At 35.8% G+C, this 17,372-nt stretch overlaps 1 protein-coding gene across 1 annotated transcript in view; it reads left to right on the top strand.

The window, feature by feature from the left end:
- LRP1B (LDL receptor related protein 1B) overlaps positions 1-17,372 on the top strand; it is a 1,810,989-nt gene that overhangs the window by 1,133,488 nt on the left and 660,129 nt on the right. The window contains exon 21 of the mRNA XM_049711954.1: positions 6,925-7,107. Within this exon, the coding sequence (XP_049567911.1) occupies positions 6,925-7,107 (183 nt within the window). The remainder of the gene's footprint in view (positions 1-6,924; positions 7,108-17,372) is intronic.

Raw genomic sequence — 17,372 nt, 5'->3', positions numbered from 1 at the left:
ACCAAAGCTTGGTTATTTTTAATAAAAGCAAGCAGGCCTTTTCAATATTACAGTATCTCTCCTTTTGTAAGTTATGGATAAAAAGAGCAGGAGTCAAGTTCATTGGGCATCCTGGGACTATCTCAAAGGGTGAAAGTTTATGAATTCCCAAAAGGATGCATCTGAAATTTAAAAGGACCAATGGCAATGCTTTTGGCCAAGGTATTTGGAGGACCTCTACAAATTTTGCCAGTTAGTAATAATAAATGCCATTAGTGTGTTCAACTATACTTGAGGATTGAGGGTTGTAACATAGTGAAAGTGTTGTAAAACCAGCCAAACATCACAGACTTGTCAAAGCACCTGGCCCTTAAAATGGATTCCCAGATTGCTATAAAGTTTGAGAGGAGCTCCTCCAAGTAGGGGTAATCTTTCCCAAAAGGAATTTAGCCACAGAAAAGGCAATAGCCTGCCTGTGAGGGAAGGCTTCAGTCCAGTGGGAAAACATACAGACTGTGACTGAAACGTATTTATATCCATGAGATGGAGGAAGTTGTATGAAATCCATCTTCCAGACTTTGAATTGTCCATTAGACAGTTTAAAATATACAGAAGCAGTACAAATAGGCTTCCCTGGATTGTACTTCAGACAAGTAGGACAAGGGAGGTAGGCACTTTTTGCAGCCTTGTTAATGTTCCCCCAACAATATTGATCCATCATTTTGTCAATAGACCAATAGTTTAGTGTATGTAGTATGATGAGGAGTGGGGATTTTAGAGTCTCTGGTAGTACTGAGTTATTTGGTCCAAACCAGAGCTTTCTCTTTTTTCCAAACAAACAATTGTTAAATTTCCAATCTTGTTTTTCCTTTTCTGAGTTAGGCTTTTCATTGTTAGGCTTCTGTAGCCAGTTTTTGTAAATTATCATTTGGGGAGATGTCCCTTTGGATAATGACAGAGGTTTGTCTGCTGTTGGTCCCTTTAAGGACAGCATTCCTTGAAGACATATAAGCAAGGTGATTTCCCTTAGTTTCCAGAGAGTCAAGTTTAGCATGCATCAGAATCTTAATAATAGCTAAAATGGAAGGTAAAAGTATTGTGTTCAATAATTCCTGAACATAAGGACTATTTTTTTTTTTTTTTTTTTTTTTGCGGTACGCGGGCCTCTCACTGTTGTGGCCTCTCCTGTTGCGGAGCACAGGCTCCAGACACGCAGGCTCAGCGTCCATGGCTCACGGGCCCAGCCGCTCCGCGGCATGTGGGATCCTCCCGGACCGGGGCACAAACCCGTGTGCCCTGCATCGGCAGGCGGACTCTCAACCACTGTGCCAGCAGGGAAGCCCCATAAGGACTATTTTTAATTTTATTTCCACTGGAAATAAGGAAGCAACTTTCCACAACATTCCAAAATCATGAGCTACTCTGAAAGCATATCTCTATCAGTATAAACACTGGCAATTTTGTCCTTGACTAAAGTACAAGCCCGTGTAAGGGTGTGTAATTCAGCCTATTGGGCCAAAGTAGTCATAAGTAAAGACACTGCCTTAACAACATCAAAAGAAGTTATAATAACCACCACAATATTTGTCATTGCTACCTTTTAAACAAGAACCATCAGTGAACCATGAGAAGTCAACACTACCCAGTGGAATTTCCTGTAGATCATTACAAGGAGTCAGGAGGTTGTCTATCAACATTAAGCAGTCATGAAGGACATTGTTGGTGACAGAAGGGAGAAGAGTAGCCAGGTTAAAGTTATTATCATGTAAAAGAGTTACGTGAAGGACAGATAACAAAGGGACTTCACGGGATATGAGGCAGCTAGCTGAGAAGTGTTGAGTATGTTGAGAATTCAGGTTGACTTCTGCATGAGGTACAAAAATGATTAAAGGACATTCCACAATTTTCTCAGTGGCTTTAACAAAAAGGGCAGTGGCTGCAGTGATTGTAAGGCAAGGAAGTGGCTGCAGTGATTCTAATACATGTGCCACAGGGTCCAGCTGCTGGCTGTAATACCCTGTGCATGGATGGTGGTCGCCAAGTTTTTGGGTGAGTACCCCAAAGTTATTCCCTTTTCTTGTCATCTGTGAAAGAGTAAAAGGGAATCTGATAATAAGGAAGCCCAAAGGCAGGTGGGTTCATCAAACTCTCCTTGAGGGCCTTGAGGGCTATGTCAGTTCTTCCCACAAAACTGGGTCAGGTGGTTGTTATTGTTGAGAAAAACATAAGAAATTTGGCTTTAAAAGAGAAATTTGGAATCCAATTTCAGCAATAACCAACTGGTCTGAGAAAACTTCACAGTAGCCCTTAGTCTGGGGTTTTGGGAAACTTAGGACACCATGAAGTGTATCTGGATCTAGGTGTAGCCCTTGTTGTGATATTAGATGACTAAAATATTGAACCTGGTTTTGGGCAAACTGCAATTTTTCTTTGACGACCTTAAGTCCTTTCAAGGCCAAATGCTTTATTAAGTGGACGCTGCCTTCCTGTGAAGAGGTTTAAGGAGGGCAAAGAAGCAACTCATCCACATATTGCAGCAAAGTAAAACCCTTAGAGAACTTTATATCATTCATACCAGCCTTCAAGATTTGCAAAAAATAAGAAGGACTCTCAATATATCCATGAGGCATTACTGTCCAGGTGAATTGTTTTTTTTACTCTCAAGTAAAGGCAGAAAGGTATTGGCTGTCTTCATCAACTGGAATATGAAAGAATGCACTGCATAAATCAGTTACAGTGAAGAATTCATTTCTGGTGGGAAAGGATGTTAGTAACATATGAGAGTTAGGAACAGCAATGTGTTGAAGGATAACAGTGTTGTTTACTGCTCAGAGTTCCTGAAAAAACCTCCACCTTTGGCCTTTTGCTTTTCTCACTGGTAAAATGGAGTGTTACAGGGGCTAGTACAGGAGATGATGAGGACTTGAGCCTGTATTCTTCTGTTATGGGCTTTAAGGTTTTCCTTTAGGGTATTGATTAATTCTGGGAAGAAGTTTTGAGGATTCTGTTTAAATTTTGATGGGAGATGCACTGTGAATTTTGCAAACATCAGTTGGAGATTTTGCCAATAAGGAAAGTGGTAGCTTGATTCAATAGGGAGAAATGATCCATATTTTCAGAATCTGCTCTAGTACCATCAGAGATAGAACAAATAAAAGATGTTAGAGGGCCACTTAATTTACCTGGCTGGTTCTTTGATGACACTGTCAATTTCTAGAATTGTTTTCCCCTTTTCAGAGAAAGAATTTCTGGCATACTTCTCTAAGAAGTTTCCAGCCTAATAAATGGATAGGGGTAGAGGAACTAAGGAGAAAAGGATGTGTATCTCTCAAAGGGCCTAAACAAAAGGGAATACGTTTGGACATAGGAACCTCTTGAGGTTCATTAGAAATCCCCACCATTTGAATTGTTTTAGTACTCCAAGGCAGGGGCTGTTTTATGGTAGTGGGGTTGAGCACTCAAGAGTGTGGTATCAATTAGGACTGGAAGAAATTCATCCTCCTGGAGAAATGTTTCTCCAAGCTGATTAAGAGGGAGGATTGGGAAGAGCCCCTCCAGTTCCTCAGAGCCCACCACTGAGAATTGGAGGGCGTTGGAAAGGCTGGTCAGAGGGATGAAGGCTCTACAGTGCTTAAGTTTGTAACAATCTCTTTTCTAATGCCCTGGTTCTTTGCAATAATAGCAGAAACTACGAGGGTTTGGGGTTTGTTTAGGAGCCTTCATTTGTTGGAGTTGAAGATTAACAATTTTGATGATCTTCCTTTGAGGTGATTCATATAGAGCACAAGAAATGTGGTTTGTCAGATTAACTAAATCTGAAGTGGACATAGTTTCCCATTTCACGCTGGTCCTTTTTACTAAAAGGGAAGGATCTTAGTTCAGCCCATTAATAAACAAAGAGTTAAAAGCTACTTGAGTTAATCAACATCTGAAGGAAGACCAGAATTTTCTTTAAAGACAATCAAAAGTCAACTGTAATTTTTGTGAACAGATTTGCAGATGTTTGTGTGCAAGCCTGAATTTTGTTTCAGTCAACAGGCTTTGGAAAAGCCCTAGTAACTGCTCAGTAAAGTTGCCTAGCAATTTTCTGAGCCTGACACATAATAAGATAGCAGGTTGTTCTCCTGGTTGTAATGCTGGGCATCTTTCAGGATTTTCTCAATTAGCAATTTTCACTCAATGCTGGGCCTGACCTTCACTGATGAGCATATGAAGTAGCTGATATAAGTTAGAGAAACCTGGTTGGTGAGTTTGAGTGATTATATTAAATTCCTCCGCAAAGCTATGAGGGTCTTTGGTTACTTTGGGAAAATCTTTGACTATGGCTCACAGTTCAGCTTAGTTCAGGGAGTATAAGATATTAAAGATTTAGCCTCTGGACCTTCAGAAGGCTTAATTTTAAAGAAACATGTTCTGACAGGTTCAGAGGAAAAGGGAAGTTTGGCCAGAGAATGAGTATGGGGGGATTGAGGGGACAGTGGAGGCATAGGCAGCATAGAAGGGAAGGAGGGAGATGGCACCAGAGGTGGAGCCTGAGACACAGATGCCAAGGAAGAAGAGCCTGAGGCTTTGAGAGCCACTTTATCTTTCTTTCATCATTTCTTTTCCTCAGTTAATCTTAAAATCTTACTTTGCAGAGAGGCAATTTTAGAGTCCTGAGTATATTGGGAAGCCTCAAAATGCCAATTGAAAGAAGCATTCCACTCAGTTCTGGAAATTTTTGAGCTATTGAAGCTCAATTTGGTTTTAAGGAAATTAAGTTTGGGGATTTCTGAAATTCCCCGTAACAGCCATTGATATTCTAAATTGCCTTTGGTCAGGTTGGTCCATTTAGTTAGTAGTGCCCATGAGGAAGGACTGTGGCTTTTAAACATAAAATTGACCAGAGTCCCTATAACGGAGGAGGCCTTCAAAATACTTAGATAACTGGAGTCTCATTTCCTAGAGGTTTTTCCTCTAGAGTGAGGAACAATTTTCAAACAGCTTAAACAGCTTACAGCACAACTGGTTCGATTCAGACAGCTTGTAAGACAATCCCAGCCAATTCAAAGGAAACAGCTTAAAGGAGCCAGGCCAAAGCCTTTTTCAGCCAGTTTCCAGAGAATCGTCCTTTCAAAAGAATAGGCCAAAGGCTGAAAAACCTGGCACTGTTGCAGAGAACCCCTGTTATCAGAGGAATGGGGCAAAGATTAGCCAGCTTCAGGTGAAGCAGTTCCTATTCCGAAGGGAATATGCAAAGCTAACCAGTTTCAGTGAAAGAGCCTGATATCAAAATCAGGCCCAAGTGCCAAACAAGTACTCACATGCAGAACAAGGCCTTAACCAGAAAGACAAAAGCTTTAAGTAGATTCTGAATAAAGCCTGGAGAGCTCCAGATGGAAAGAGGGTGTGAGTTTGGATCTAAGAGAAAGACTTGCCTTTAAACTCCAGGGTCAGCAGGAAAAGCAGTGAGCAGCAATAGACTCAGCTGTGGGTACTGCACCTGTATATTCACCAGCCCCAGAGCCATAGAGAGTCTTCTCTGGTCCCCATATGGGCCACCAAAATGTTGACCTAAAACAAATTGAGAGCCAGATATTTCTCCAGCAAAGACTGGTATATTTGGGATTGGCGAAGAATTGCAATTTGGAGTCTGCACCATGGTGAGCTATGTGCAAGTTCCCTCACAGCAAGGAAAAAGGAATGCTTTTATAGAGAGTAAAAAAGGAAAATGGGAGGGCTCTAGTAAACAACAAGTCCATGGATTTTCATAGGCTGAGTCCTTGACAGGAAAGAAGAGTCTTTCTTCTTCCTGTTGGGCTCTGCTACAGCTGCAGGGTGTAAGAGATCTCCCCTTCTGGTCTCCCAACTCTACTTAACTGAGGTTTCTGTTTATTGATAGTTTTACAGTTCCTACCAAATCAGCTCATTGAGTAATGAGAAACTCACCTGGACTTGCTTCAATTTTATAGTGATGTAGAATAATTGCTTTTATAGATATAATGTAAATTAATTGTTGGCTATAGCTACCTGAGGTGCACAATAAACTTGTTACATTAAAACTTTGGTCTAGAAAAATGTATACTAAAATATTTACTTTACAACAGTATTTGGAGATTCTGGTTATTATATCTCATAATATTAGATATTAATACAAATTTAATGTACTGCCGGTTACGGTCATATTTTTCAACTGTTATACTGTAAAAGCATCTATATGCCCAACATTTATTTTTCCTTATTCTTGTTTATGCTTACCTACAAAATTTAACCTATATTTTTAGTCATCAGGTTTTGAGTGATAATGTTATCTGGGCACTATGTGAATTATTAATTGATAAATTGACTTTGATTGCATAGTGCCTCATAAAATTCTTTTGTGTCTGTTCTGATTCTAAAGTTGAAATCTTATGTCCTGAATAATTTTTTTAATTATCTGAGGGTTTTATTTTTCAACATTTTGGACATTATTCTTCAAAGATTTTGTTAGTCAGAATGTACTTCTTATTTTCTTTTTGGTTGTTTACCTGTTACCAGTGTGAAAGAAATTATCTAAAGAGATGTCACAAGATCAACAAAAGTCTAAACATTTGGAGTAGAATGTGAAATCTCTTTTATGTGCTATAGAGAAAATACCTTCAACAATCACACTGATACTAATTAAAATCACAACAGAATATCCACATACTATCTTACTGCTCTTTCTTTTTTTTCCTAACGTTCATCACCTTTAGAAATTCTGTGGGAGGCAAGAATTATTTTCTCTAATTATTAAAGTTTCTAAAACAAATTTGAAAATGCTAGAGCGTATTGCAGCTATTAAACAATAAAGTAAAAATAGATTCTCTCTAGGATCATTATAATGCCTAAAGAAAGAAAAAAATTGAAAAAAAAATATTATCAAGTAAAATCATAATTTCTCTCTTGTCTTCCTCTCTCTGCCTCTCTCCCTCATTTCAATTTAAGAGATTCGTTCTCCTGCTGGTTGTAATGGGAATGAATTTCAGTGTCACCCTGATGGAAATTGCATTCCTGATCTGTGGCGCTGTGATGGGGAAAAAGACTGTGAAGATGGTAGTGATGAAAAAGGCTGCAGTGGTACCTTACGATTGTGTGATCACAAAACCAAGTTTTCCTGTCGGAGTACAGGTAAGCAGAACACTGGGTTCAACTTCTACCTCAGGCCTGCTTCCTTGATGTAGGTTCCTTTGGGACCCTCCTCAATCCATATCTCACCTTCATAAAAAGTATCCTTGTGTTTCTAGTAGGTTTGCTCACATTCTGTACATGACAGTAATAGTAGGTAACATTTATTGAGAACTATCTGTGGACTTGGCACAGTTCTAAGAATGTTCTCTGCATGAACTCATTTCATCATGCTAATTCACAATGAGAAAACTGAGGCGGAGAGCAGTTTTTAACTTTCTCAAATTAAAAAGTCAAAAGAATTTTTAACTTGCTGGCTCACAGAGCCAGCATGGAAGAAATGGGATTTGAAACCAGGCAATCTGGATTCAGAGTCTGGAATTTCACAGTCCAGAAAGAGACATGTGTGCTAAACCCACTTACAGCATTCCCCTTTTCATAGATAAATCCTTACCATAAAATTTAATGAAGATGACTAGGGAAAAAAGGCATAATTATATGCATTTATTTTCAACCAGTTTCCTAAATTTTATTGTGCTGTCGCTAGACTCCATTAAGATGAAGGTGATGACTTTCAAATCATTCAAACCTTTGATTTGTTTTGAGAGTCACTGAAGCTTTTTTTTTATAAGTTATTCTAATATTATGATGTTTCCATGTTGTTTTTCTCCATACAGTAGGTGCTACTTAACATGAAAAACTAACTTATTTACTTCCTTCTCTATGCCAGATGATGAGCTGAAGTTTAGAGAATTAACTCTTGTGGTATAATTTGTGAAATGATTGGTATCCTTATCCAAATAACCCATGGAAAGAATTTTTTGTAGATATTAGGATACATTCTGGGAGTTCTTCCTAATGTGAAATTGCTTCTGAATTGCTCAATCAGGAGTTCTTGGTGATTCATTTTGCCCTTTATTAAGTATTTCAACCAAAACATAGAAATGAAAAGGTATCACAGCTGTGAGTAAGCAGATACTTTAGGAACCACATGGCCCATGAGCATTTAAAGATATAAAAAGGAGTTGTGTTTCTTTTCTTAAACACACCTCCTGGGTATAATTAAGCCTGTAAATAAGAGATAAAGAAATAAATATAAGCTAACATAGGCATAGGTAAATAAATACTCCTGAGGCCTACTCCTAGGAGTAGGAGTAGTGAGGGAGTTGTATTTTCAAATGATTATTTTTCCAACAATATTTTTAACAGGTAACTCTTTTCAATTATTACATAAATGTTCTTAGTTTGGGAGTTATTGGTTAGAAGAATGTGACTTTGAGTTTAGAAATTATCATAATGGAACATTTCATATTAGTTGAAAATCAATAGATGAATAACTTATTAAATGAATGAATTATTAACTAAATAAGCAAGTTTTTATTTAACAGGCTAATTCTGATGCCAAAGAGCCAGTTATTTGACTCAGGCTAACATTATTCTAAGTGCATATTTTTTCTCCTGTTGCTTCTGGCATTTGTTTGATTGGACGAATGCTGAAATATATCAGATAACAGTCTTTAACAGGTATACGACTAAGGAACTAGTAAGGCTATAGGAAAACAAAATAAAAATATTAATTTACTTGGAATATCCTGAGCTAAAACTAACTGAATATGCTATCAAGATTTAGCAAATTTAGAGGTAAAGCCAGGCTGAAATTTCCTTATGAAGAAAGAAATTATAAATGCCTTCATAATAAAGTAATTTCTAAAAGTTGTATGTTAGTAAAAACTGGTTTGAACTGTCTATGACAGAAAACATGGAGAGAAAACATATAAATAATAAATAACAGGGTTAAGTAAAGTTAATAGAAAATTTCAAGTGATTGTGATTTATCTTGTATGTGTGTATTGATATGAAATAGCTCTTATGAAATAGCTTTTTCTGTATATGACTCAACTTAAAAATAAAACCTGAATTATGATGAAGATGGCTGATGTAGGGAGGAAAAAACCTTTTCCTCTACCCACACAGAGGGGACAAGACAAAGGAAAAGGACTTTGAGTTTATAGGGATGGCAAATTGTGGAAAGGTAAATATATGGGAAAACTAATGGAAGATAAAGGCTACTTAATAACAGTTGTGTAGGTCCATTTTGATACTGACTTTCCATCATCTTCATGGCCTTAGAACTTCCCTGAGGAAGTGTTTTATGACACTTCTCATTTCTCAAAAGTTTATGCTTTTAGTCAGATAGGGGAAGCTACAGAAGACTTCTTTCTGCATCTACTGAATCTCAAATGCTTCAGCTCAAAATAATCCTTATGATAAAGTGTCATATTTTGGAAGTAGTGTATTTTGATCCCACACAGTGGATGTCTTAGGAGAATTGTATTCTGAGAGACATTTTTATGCATGTTGATTTGGGATTTGAGTTATCCACTTAATAATGTTAAGATGTTTGTATCAAATGGTCATCATGTAAACCAAAATTTAATATTAAAAAGCAGAACTGCAATAAAACTCATGTTGCATTGTAAAAGGGAAATGTGGTATAACATAGCGACTACAATTGATGATACTGTATTGTATAACTAAAATTTGCTAAGAGTGGAACTTATGTGTTCTCACAATAAATGAATGAATGAATGAATGAATGAATAAATATCCACAGAATGTGAAAGGTAGTAATTTAACCATTGATCTGCTTCTAATTTAATCCCTGGCTTAAATATAGTAAAGCAAAATGTATCAAACTACTTGAGGAGTAATAATTCACAATGTATGAATATTTATGAACATTGCAGATATTAAAGTGAACCACAAATATACACATTGGATTAAAAATATGTACACATCTATAATCTTTGTGATATTTTTAAGTTTAATTAAATTCTCAGCTTTACAAGCTAAAAGACCTTTAAACTATTCAAGATGTTGAATTCAGAGTTCATATTTATTTTTTAAAAAATTCTGAATGCTAGCTTGAGCATTTAAAAGTTTTCAGGGCAATCAATTTATATTTGTTGGTTACAATGGCTTTTATACATAAATTGCTATCATTAGTATAAAAACAGGCACATTACTGTTTCTTTATTCCAATAAAGGAAAGAATGAGAGCTAAATTAAGTTAAAGTACAATTCAACCATTATCATCTTAGAGTCTCTAATCTCAGAGGGTCTATCTTTGACCAAGAACTATACTCTCCCACATCTGGTCTCTCACAAATTGCAGTTAGGGTGACCTTTGAACAGCAGGGGTTTGAACTACATCCATTTATATGCAAAATTTTTAAAATAAATACATTGGAAACTTTTTTTGGAGATTGGCAAGAATTTGCAAAAACTAACAGGAACCACATAGCCTAGAAATATTGAAAAAATTAAGAAAAAGGTACATCATGAATGCATAAAATATATGTAGATACTTGTCTGTTTTATCTATTGCTACCATGAAACCTACACAAATCTATTATAAAAAGTTAAAATTTATCAAAACTTACAAACACTTAACATACCAGACACGGTGCCATTTGCAGTCAACAGAAGTCTAAACAAATGTAAAGATACAGTATTAAATTACTGCAAAAAGTTAACTGTAGTACATATTGTAATAATTTTGTAGCTACCTCCTGCTGCTATTTCGGTGAGCTCAAGTGCTGCTAGCATCTGCTTAAAATGTCATGTGACACTAATCATCTCCAGGTGAGCAGTTTATCTCTCCAGTAAACTGCATATCGAAAAAAAAAGTGATCTCTTTTGGTTCTTGTGTATTTTTCATCGTGTTTAGCACAATGCCATAAACCTTGAATAACACCATGGGACCCATATGAAGTGCCACTGTTGAGGCTGGAAGTGCTCCCAAGAAGCAGAGAAAAGTCATGACATTACAAGAAAAAGTTGAATTGATTAATATATACTGTAGATTGAGGTCTGGAGTGGCGGTTGCCCATCATTTCAAGATAATGAATCCAGCATAAGGACCATTGTAAGAGAAGAAAAGGAAATTTGTGAAGCCATTGCTGCAGCTATGCCAGCAGGTGTGAAAACCTTGCACTTTTTCTGAAATACCTTTATATCTTGTATTGAAAATGCAGCTTTTATGTGACTGCACCATTGCTATAAGAAAAGTATACCTAAAGACTCTAATATGATTCGGGAAAAAGTGAAGTCATTATATGACAACTTAAAGCAAAAGGAAAGTGAAGGATCTAAAGGTGGAGAATTTAATGCCAGCAAAGGATGGTTTGATAAGTTTAGTAAGAGGCTTGGCTTTAGAAAATGTCAGTATGACAAGAGAAGCAGCTTCTGCCAACCAAGAGGTAGCAGATGAGTTACAGATGCCATTAAGAAAATCATTGAGAAGAAAGGATATCTGCCTGAACGGGTTTTTAATTCAGACAAAAGTACCCTACTCTGGAAAAAAAAAATCCACAAAGGACATTTATTAGTAAGGAAGAGAAGTGAGCACCAGGATTTAAATCAGAAAGGGATAGGCTAACTTTACTGGTCTGTTCAAATGCAACAGGGCTTATGATCAGGACTGCCCTTATCTATAAAGCTGCAAACCCCTGAGCCTTGAGGGGAAGAGTAAATACCAGCTGGTCAATCTTCTGGTTGTACAAAAAGAAGGCCTCGACAATGAGAACCACTTTCCTGGACTGGTTTCATTAATGCTTTGTCCCTGAAGTCAGGAAGTACCTTGCCAGTAAGGGACTGCCTTTTAAAGTTCTTTTGATGTTGGACAATGTCCCCTGGCCACCCAGAACCCCATGAATTCAACACTGAATGTGTCAGACTGGTTTATTTACCCCCAAACAATATGTCTCTAATTCAGCACCTAGATCAGCGAGTCATAGGACCTTTAAGGCTCATTACACAAAATGAGCCTTTTCCTTTTCTCAAAGGAAAGTATTGTCAATGCTATGGAAGAGGACCCCAACAGAGAGAACATCATGAAAGTCTGAAAGGATTACACCATTGAAGATGCCATCATTACTACAGAAAAGGCTGTGAAAGCCATCAAACCCGAAACAATAAATTGCTGCTGGAGAAACTGTGTCCAGATGTTGTGCATGACTTCACAGGATTTGCAGGAGAGCCAATCAAGGAAATTATGAAAGAGATTGTAGATATGGCAGAACAAGTTGGTTGTGGGGAGTGAAGCGTTTTAAGATATGGATCTTGAAGAAATTCAAGAACTAATAGACACCATACCAGAGGAATTAACAAAATACAACTTGATGGAGATGAATGCTTCTGAACTAGTGCCAGACGATAAGGAAGAAGACTGAGAAGAAGCCGTGCCAGGAAAAAACTAACATTAGGCAGTTCGGCAGAAGGGTTACAATTATTCAAGATGCTTTTGACTTCTTTTATGGCATGAACCCTTCTACGATACAGGCACTAAAACAAAAGCAAATGATAAAAGAAGAATTAGTACCATAAAGAAACATTTTTAGAGAATTGAAAGAGCGTAAAAGTCAGAAAAAAATTACAGTGTATTTCTGCAAAGTTACAGAGAGTGTGCCTGCCTCTCTTGCCTCCCATTCGACCTCCTCCACCTCTGCCACCCCTGAGACAGCAAGACCGTCTTCTCCTTTCCTCTCCCTCCTCAGCCTACTCAGCATGAAGATGACAAGAATGAAGGCTCTTATGATGGTCTGTTTCCACTTAATAAATAGTAAATAATCATCATGTTCTACTATTAATAAACTTATCTGCTGTATATGTGTGTGAGTGTTTTTGTGTAAAAATCTAAGAACTGTACAGCAAGAACTGTATGAGAAGTTTTTGTGTCATCATCATTATCACCTAAGTATTCATGATGTAGAACATCATGTGCAAGACTTGTATTGAAGTGGATAGCCTATCCTAACAGAGATATAAAGTGAGTGATATGTAACATAAAATTAATAATGTGTTAGTTTTCCTAATGTTTTATAACTTTGCTTTCAAAGAATCATATTACTGTACAGCATGCCTCTTTCTCTCATCATTGGAGAAAGCCTATTATCACAGGTGTTTTTTTTTAATGTAATGATGTTTGTAATGCTGTAATCTGAATATGACTGTAATACTATATGCCATAAAAAATTTATAACAATTCATCATTTAGTGTATACCTGGGCTACCATGAAGTAATCATATTGCTGCTTCTTCATTATCAATGCATGAATTATTATACCTGTAAATATGAATCTTATTCACACTATTTTTTTCATTTTTGATGTCTAGTGTTAGTAACACATATAAAATCTACAGTATTTTGTATCATATAAGACAATATTGATGTGGGCACTGACAGATGATTCCTCTTGTGAATAGACAACATAATCTTATGGTATTGATAAGGTAGGTACTGTAAACGTATTTTCTCTTCCTTATGATTTTCCTTAATAACATTTTCCTTTATCTAGCCTACTTTATTATAAGAATACAGTATATAATACACATATCATACAAGATATATGTTAAGGTTTCCAGTCAACAGTAGGTGATTAGTAGTTAACTTCGGGGGGAGTCAAAAGTTAAACTTGGATTTTCAACTGTGCCCCTAACCACCACGTTTTTTGAGGATCAACTGTATATTATAGTCAGGGAATCAGGGGAGGAAAGTCCTTCTCTCATGGAAAAGAAACTCAGAAATGCCATTCTTCAAAATGGAAAAATAAATGAAACCTTTGACATTATACATTGATGACAAGATTATAAGGAAAATAGGGCCCCCAGCTGTTAGTAGAAATGTAAATTTGATCCGGCCTTCCCACTTCTAGAATTCATATAAAGAACAGCAGGAGTATATACAGATGTAGAAGATCTGAAGAATTAATGTTTAGATCAAATTAATAAAAATATAACTCTATTTTTAGAAGGCCAAAAATAAACCTCCTTTTACAAGGTTCAGGAAATATTTTTTAAATGAGCATTTATTGTCACAACTTCAGTAAATTCCAAGAAATAGAAATAATGCAGGCAGAATTCTCTGATTATCATATAATAAACCCATAATTATGAAGCGTAAACCACTCTTCCGCTTAGAAATTAAATAATAAAATAAAACACTTTTTATCTTAATTCTAGAGGGACTCTAAACTTGTAGAACTTTTACAAAATAAAGATATATACTTATCAGAATATATTGAATATAAATAAAGCATTGCTCATGGGAAAAATCATAACTTTCTAAATTTATATGCAGAGTGTCACAAAATTCTCAATGTATTTTTAATCTTTAACAATTTCAGAAGTATAAATACTGTAAATTTACAAAAGACATCATTTGAAATTTTAGTTATTGTTAACATATATTTAGTTTTATGAATGCTGGATAATACATTTTTAAGTTTGGTTCTAGTAGTTTCCCTCTTAGAGGGGCTGAACTAAAAATATATTTAAAATGTTATATTCAAAATTTATAGAATTATATGTAACTAAAACTCAATTTATAAAATTATAAGTAATTGATATAAACTTTTAAATGATTTTTATGTTTGTAGCATTTATATTTCTAAAATTATTAAAGGTTAAAACTATTCTGAGACTTTTGAGACACCTGTATTTACACTAAGTAATTAAAAAAATAGTTTTTGGACAATGTGTACCAGACACAGTGTTCACCAACTCCTTATGCTTTACTGTATTTCTCAACTCTCTTGCATTTAGATTGGGGTCAAATGACTAGTTCTAGCTAAGCACTGTGAGCCGAAGGGACTATATCATTTCCATGCAAGGCAGTTAAGCTATAGTGAGCATCTCCTTACTGTATGGGTCTAGAGGGCACACATACAAGATGGACGAAGGTGACCTTACCTTCCCTGATTTTATGTGAACAAACAATTAACCGTTACTGAGTTAGACCCCTGGATTTTAGGGTTTGTTACTGCAGCATAGCTTATCCTGACTAATGCAACACCAAACTCAAGAAGTTAGAAGATAACAAAAGAAACCAAAGGGAAACAAAATCAAATTAATGTTTGAATTTAGAAAAAAGAAAGAAAATAGCATAATGTGAAAATTCAAGAATTAGGTTGTTGAAATAATAACTAAAGTCACTAATACATTAACTGACCTAATAAAGAAGAACACAGTGAAAATGCAGTGCACAAAATGAGAATGGGAAAATAATCACAGATGCTGAAGAAATTACAAAAGTTAAAGAAACTATCTATGAAGTATCATAGAAGTGAACATAAAAATCTGTATTAATAAAATCATATAGTTTTTTAAAAATATAAATTTTCAAACTTAACTCTAGAAAGGAAAAAAATAGGCAATATATTTTATAAAAATTTTAAAAATAATCAATATATAACCCCTGTCACTATTCCACCAAAAGTCCAGATGAAAATTTCTACCAGATATTTAAGGAACATTGCTACGATGCTGTTTCATCTCCTTCAGAGAATTTGAAAGGAATAGAAGCTTTTAAGCAACATAATGTTGATTTTCCAACCACAAAAGTTAGTACCTCCCATACACACAAAAATTACAAACTCTCTCATGACCATGACTACCATTATTCGAGATAAAACATGAGCAAACCCAGCAATATATTAAGAGAATAATTCATCATGAAAAAACGTCCTCCTCTGGTATATTTGTTACAATTAATGACCCTGCATTCCTATACTGATAGATCATTATCACCCAGAGTCTATAGTTTACATTAGGGTTCACTCTCGATGTTGTACAAACTATGGATTTTGACAAATGTGTAATGATGTGCTACCATAGTATCATAGTTTCACTGCCCTAAAAATCCTCTGTGCTCTGCCTGTCATCCCACCTTCCCCGCAAACCCTGGCAACATCTGATCTTTTTACTGTCTCCATAGTTTTGACTTTTCCACAGTGTCATATAGCTGGAATCATACAGTATGTGCAGCCTTTTCAGATTGGCTCCTTTCACTTAGTAACATTCATTTAGGTTCCTCCGTGTCTTTTCATGGCTTGTTAGCTCATTTCTTTTTGACACTGAATGATATTCCATTGTCTGGTTGTACCACAGTTTATTTATTCATTCAACCTACTGAAAGGCAACTTGGTTGCTTCCAAGTTTTGGCAATTATGAATGAAGTGGCTATAAACATCTGTGTATAGGTTTTTGTGTGGACATAAGTTTTCCTCTCATTTGGGTAAATACCAAGGAGTGTGATTGCTGGATCATATGGTAAGAGTATGTTTGGTTTCGTAATAAACTGCCAGACTGTCTTCCAAAGTGGCTGTCGAATTTTGCATTCCCACCAGAAATGAATGAGGAATTTTTATTGCTCGATAGCGTCGCCAGTATTTGAGGGTATCAGTGTTTAGGATTTTCATCATTTTTTTTTTTTTTTTTTATATGGAGGGGGATATTTATTGACATAGAAAAATGTTTATATATTTTTTTTATGAAAGAAAAAGAATATTCATTTATTTTTAATGACTTATTAGAACAAATACCTATAGCTATCATTATATATATGATATATAAATTAATTATACAATATATCATGTATTAATTATTAAAACATACTCTGGTAAATATTATATATTCAATATGAAACAGGAGGAAAGGGGGCAGGGCACAACCTTTAAAAGAATTACATAGCCCGAGGACACAACATAAACTGATTAGAACAAAATAGGTCCAAGATGGCGGACGAGTCTACTTCCACTAGACCTTGAGCCTCAGTATACACTCACTGTAACACATCAGCAAGCTAAGCGACACACCCACAGGTGCCACGACAGTTCCAAGGATGACCATAAAGGTCAAAAAGTGGGCGGTGGCTCAATTCCTAGAAATCCCCACCCCTTCCCCAAAATAGCTGGAATACTCCTCCCACTCATCAGCGTATGAAATTACTCACCCCTATAAAACTAACAACCCCATACCCTGGTGCTGCCCTCGCCTTCTTTTTTTTTTTTTATTTATTTTTTTATTTTTTTTTATAGGTATACCTGGATTTAATTCTCACTTCTACCGCTTGGTAGCTGGATAGCCTTAGGCAAGTTTCATACCTCCCTGAAATTCACTTAATTCAGTCTGTAAAATGGCATAATAACTTATTATAGCATCCTTTTAGGAATTTTAAATCAGTTCTTGAAATAAAAGTACACAATATATAGACAAGTATGGATTCCTCAATAGATGTTTGACCTTTCATTTCTCCAGTATCCCACCCGCATCAAATAAAGAAAAATACTTTTTAAAATTTACGAATATTTCATTGTTGTAAAGTTAAAGCCATAAAAATAATCAAATGGCCTACTATCATACCGTTAGAAGAAAAAAAAAAGGTGTTCATGAGAGTTCCATATTAGAATACAAGTTTTCCTTAGGCA

This window comes from Orcinus orca, chromosome 7 (genome assembly GCF_937001465.1).
Source record: "Orcinus orca chromosome 7, mOrcOrc1.1, whole genome shotgun sequence".
NCBI lineage: Eukaryota > Metazoa > Chordata > Mammalia > Artiodactyla > Delphinidae > Orcinus > Orcinus orca.
The sequence above is the reverse complement of the archived record's forward strand: the minus strand, read 5'-3'. Positions and strand labels throughout refer to the sequence as shown.